This window comes from Cannabis sativa, chromosome 3 (genome assembly GCF_029168945.1).
Source record: "Cannabis sativa cultivar Pink pepper isolate KNU-18-1 chromosome 3, ASM2916894v1, whole genome shotgun sequence".
NCBI classification, from domain to species: Eukaryota; Viridiplantae; Streptophyta; class Magnoliopsida; order Rosales; family Cannabaceae; genus Cannabis; species Cannabis sativa.
The window spans coordinates 8,097,259-8,102,380 of NC_083603.1; the positions used below are offsets into that span (position 1 = coordinate 8,097,259).

The window sequence follows — 5,122 nt, forward strand, 5'->3', positions numbered from 1 at the left end:
AGATGCTGACTTCAACTTTATCCTAGACAATCTAACGTCAAAACTTCAGGGTTGGAAGGCAAAGACCTTGTCAAAGGCGGGTCGTGCAACGCTTATAAAATCTGTGGGATTGGCTTTGCCTATGTATGCAATGCAAACAACCAAGCTCTCCTCTCGGATGGTTAATCGGATTGATAGTTTGGTTAGAGATTTCTGGTGGGGGTTCGAGAAAGGAAACCATGGAATCCACCTAAAGGCTTGGGATAAGCTATGTCTTCCTAAATCTCTAGGTGGATTGGGGTTCCGGAAAACAAAAGAAATGAACCAGGCTTTTTTGGCCAAATGGGGTTGGAGTATCTTAAATGGGAGCCAATCTTTGTGCTCTAAAGTTCTGATGGCAAAGTACCTCCGGGGAAGAAATTTTCTCTCTTGCAGGTACAAAAACTCTGACTCTTGGTTTTGGAAAAGTGTTGTCAAGGCCACCTCTATACTGAAAAAAGGAGCCTGCAAGTTGGTTGCCAATGGCGAATCGACGAACATCTGGTTGGATCCTTGGATTCCACATTTGAAGGACTTCTGTCCGAAACGAATAAGGGATGGGCCTTATAACCCAAGTAAAGTGGCGGAGCTTATGCTTGACAATGGTCAATGGGACATACAAAAGTTGAGGTGCCTTTTTGATCATGAAACTGTTGCGGCAATCTTGAAAGGGGGCCACCCCTCTGGTTTGGGCACCGATAGATGGGTGTGGACGCTGGAAAGTAGCGGACAGTTCACGAGTAAATCAGCGTATCTAGCCCAAGCCTTAGAAAGAACTCCACACTGTGTCGTCGCCCCAAAGCTTTGGAACAAACTGTGGAATAGCAAAATCCTGGAGCGACACAAGATTATGTGGTGGAGTATTTTGTCAAACGCTCTCCCGGTGAGAGCTGTGATCGCTCGCAGATTCCAAATTGCAGAAACAAACTGCCCCCTTTGTGGAAGTGGAGAGGAATCTGTTGAACATCTATTTCTTTCCTGTGAGGTGGCTCAACACTTATGGCGTTCTTCTCCTTGGGGTATCTATCCGGTCTGTGACACGGGTATTCGTGCCTGGGATTGGGTCAAGTTTATCTGGGATCTTAAATACAAAGGAGCTAATGTTGATGATATTTTCTTATATGCTTCTATTATTGTGGATACTTTATGGAGGGTGCGTAATGACAAGATCCATAATAACTGCCCTGTTGATTTTAACAAATGCTTTGATATTATTTGTACTTCCTATGCAGATATGTATGATTCTTTGCTATCTAGCCCCACTCCTGTGTTACCAATTGGCTGGTCCCCTCCTCCTCTGGACTGGATTAAGCTCAATTGTGATGTAAAAGTGGGCCTGGAAAGTATATGTATTGCTGTAGTGGCTAGAGATCATTTTGGCAGAGTGCTTAGAGTTCACACAGCTCGGGAGGAGTTCTCGGATGCTCTGTGCGGTGAAGCTGCGGCTTGCTGTTTGGCGGTGTCAATCGCATTGGAGTCCGGCTATAAGTTTGTTATTGTGGAGAATGATTCGAGGGTAGTCATTGATGCCATCAATGGGAAGGGTTCGCATTGGGCTTTAGTGAACTATATCTCTTTTTGTACTAAATCTTCTCCTTCTTTTAATAGTTGTATTTTCTCTTATGTTAGTAGAACTTGTAACTTTGCCGCTCATAATGTGGCTAGATGGGCCTTCGCCCACCAGATGTATGGGTCTCTACCGGCCTCTTCTATTCCGGATACTCTATTTTGTAACGACCGTGAGGTCTAACTGAATTTTATTATATAACATAAACGCGTTTCATCAAAAAAAAAAAAAAAAAACAATTGGTAAATATAAAATCTGTCTTGTATATGCGACTGAGAGAGAATATGAAAATATATAGGCTTATATATATTTATCTTGCCATCTCAAAAAATATATATTCTAAAAAAGGTAAAACAGAATTGGCATAATATTATAGAATCCAAATAATAATATAAATAATGTATTATTTAGGGAGAATAGAGATTTTGTTTTTTTAACGAATTGTACTAAATTCGAAGAAATAGAGTAGATAAAAGAAAAGTAAGTATATATAACAAAGCATATATCCATAGAGCTAGATTAAGTAGAAAAGAAAACAACAGTTTCATTGGGGAGATGATGTCTAATGAGGTATAGTAAAAAATAGAGAGAGAGAGTGTGTGTAATTGCATGATTAATAAAAAGAGAGAGAACATGTGTGTAATGTATATATATTTTTTAGGAAATAAAGAAGAGAATTCGTGTGTGTAGGTAATGTATGTATATATATAGATTGATATATAGGTTAATTAGGGTTAATATTATACTATTATTAATATAATTTGAGTTTTATGGAGATATTTTTGTATTTTTTATAGAATTAAAAATTAAAAAATGAGAAAATTAAGGAGAGAAGAGAAAAATAGCCTTAAAGCAAATTTAGAGTGCCATGTCATCGCCTCATATTTCTCCTTTATATAGATATATAGATTCTTGGTTTATGAGAAATTCATGGGTGACTTTTTATTTTTATTTAATAAAATAATAAAATATTATTTATATATAATAAAATAATAATAAAACAAATCCTATTAATATTTGAATTGATATTTAGCATATTTCAACCCTATATATAATCACAACTATAACTCTAGAAATTAAAAATAATATATATATATAATAAATTGAACCTTAAACCGCATATACAATTAGTTTTTTTTTTTTTTTTATAAGTCGCATATACAATTAGTTTGTTGAGAGAGATCAGGAAAAGAACGAATTATATATGGAATTTTTTTTTACCATTAATTCCAAGAGGTAGAGAACAGCTGAATTGGGATGCACGGATGAACATTATACTTGGAATCGCCAGAGGTCTTTTCTATCTCCATCGTGACTCATCTTTAAGAGTAATACATAGAGATTTAAAGGCCAGCAACATTCTTTTGGATGAGAAGATGAATCCAAAAATATCAGATTTCGGTTTGGCTCGTATTTTCCAGGAAACAGTAGATATGGCAAACACTCAAAGAGTTGTTGGAACTTTGTAAGGATCTTAATTTACTTATGCATGTGTTTACTTTGGTATGATGAGTTATGACTAACAAGCGTTAATGGTTCAATGTTGCAATTAAGTACAGAGGCTACATGTCTCCTGAATATGCCATGAGCGGAGTCTTCTCAGAAAAATCAGATGTTTTTAGCTTTGGTGTCTTGATCATAGAGATAGTGAGCGGCAAGAAGAACTCTAACTTCCATTATTATGAGCAGAACCTCAGCCTTGTTGCTTATGTGAGTTCTCGTTGAATTAATTAACGCATATACATTTATTTCTATATAATTATTTATGTTTTGATTTCATTACGAATCATATGAATTCATTCAGGCATGGCAATTATGGAGTGAGGGTAAAGGAGTGGAGTTTGTAGATGAAGCAATGGGTGGCTCATATGTTGCATTAGAAGCAATAAGATGCATACATGTTGGGCTGTTATGCGTACAAGATCACACCACAGATAGACCAAGCATGCATGGCAGATGTAATTTTCATGCTCAGCAATGAAACAAATCGTCCTCAACCCATTCGACCAATATTTACTTATCATAACTCTCCCAGATCGCAAAAGGGTACTACAAGCTCTGTCAATGATGCCACGGTCTCAATGATAGAAGGGCCTTAAAATTAAGAGTTCGTTTGATGACAATTTTTTAATTAATTTTCTGTTTTTTTAATTAAAAAAGTAAAAATATTTTCTAAAAATATATTCTATAGAACTGTTTTCACTTTTTAATTTTTTAATTGAGAATCAAAATTTAAAAAAATATATATTTTTGAAATTTTTTTAAACAATTTTTATTAATTAATATTTTGGACTTCGATTTTAACTTAGACCTTGGGACCTAGATTCGAACCACTGCTCTTCTGATCCTAGACTCAGACTTGAATCTAACTTAAATAAATTTAAAAAATAAAAAGTATAGAATATATTTTTGTTTTCTATTTTTAAAATTAAAAAACAAAAGTAGTTATAGAAAATATTTTCGTGTACTGGTGTCCAATTAATGGATTATACTGCAGAGGTGTAGTTTTGTCTTTCATAAGTAAATTTTTTTAATTAAATTAATTATGCACACCATGTCTAATCATCTTAAATGAAAATAAATAACTTTTTGCAGGAACACCGCCGCTTTGTCGACACTACCATATTCGATTTATACACAAAAAAATAGACAATCCAGTTATATGCAGACTCGGTTAGAATGAAAAGTGCAAAATAAAAAATTACTATTGTCTCTGTCGAAGCAAATGTTATCTTCAATTATCAACAATTTAGAGATTAATTTTTAATTTTCTTTTTATCTTACACACATTGTGTTTCTTTTTAATTTTTAATTTTCTTTTTTATTCATGGGTCACTTTTCATTTATATATAATAAAATAAATCCCATTAAATCCAAAAAAAAAATAGAATTGGGTTTTTGCTGTTGTACATCTACGATTAGGTTTTCTTTAATTATTTATTGTATTCCTTTTCCTATTACAATTTAGACATTCCCATGGGATCACACATAATATTCCAATCCGCAGTTCTCTTTTTTCTTCTTCATAACTTAATAACAAAATATATAAGTAATAATAATAAAAAAAAAAGAAACGTGACTTTTATCATTCATAAAACCAAGCATCAATGGCGAAAAAAACCCAACAAAGTTTACAGCTAATAAATGATTCTAAGTGCTCGGCATATGCATTAGTTTCCAAGAGCAAAGTTTTTCAAAGTTACGTAATAATTTACATATATGTTGCAAACACAATATACAAAAAATAAAGAAGAATATGGAAGAAAGAAGAAACCATTATTCACATCTAGAAAGACAGTAGAGATAATAATAGAAACTTTTCATTTTTTTTCCTTTTTTTTTATCAATTTTTTTTTTCTTTTTGAGTAAAGATAAATATGAAATTTTAATCGTATATAGTTTTATTTTAATAAAATATAGTATTTTAAAATAATTTAATAGTATTTTGTTATAGAATACTATTCCTTTTTGTTAAACATGGTTTTCACTTTTTGTCGACACTACCATATTCAATTTATCAACGAAAAAATAGACAAT

At 32.9% G+C, this 5,122-nt stretch overlaps 1 protein-coding gene across 1 annotated transcript; it reads left to right on the plus strand.

Annotated features, from left to right (window-relative positions):
- The first annotated feature begins 2,768 nt into the window (after window positions 1–2,768).
- LOC133035599 (G-type lectin S-receptor-like serine/threonine-protein kinase At1g61430) lies at window positions 2,769–3,625 on the plus strand. Its single transcript, XM_061111617.1, has 3 exons — window positions 2,769–3,050; window positions 3,145–3,295; window positions 3,390–3,625. The coding sequence occupies exons 1-3, from the start codon at window positions 2,851–2,853 to the stop codon at window positions 3,564–3,566; spliced, it is 528 nt and encodes a 175-aa protein (XP_060967600.1). The 5' UTR covers window positions 2,769–2,850; the 3' UTR covers window positions 3,567–3,625.
- The last annotated feature ends 1,497 nt before the right edge of the window (window positions 3,626–5,122 follow it).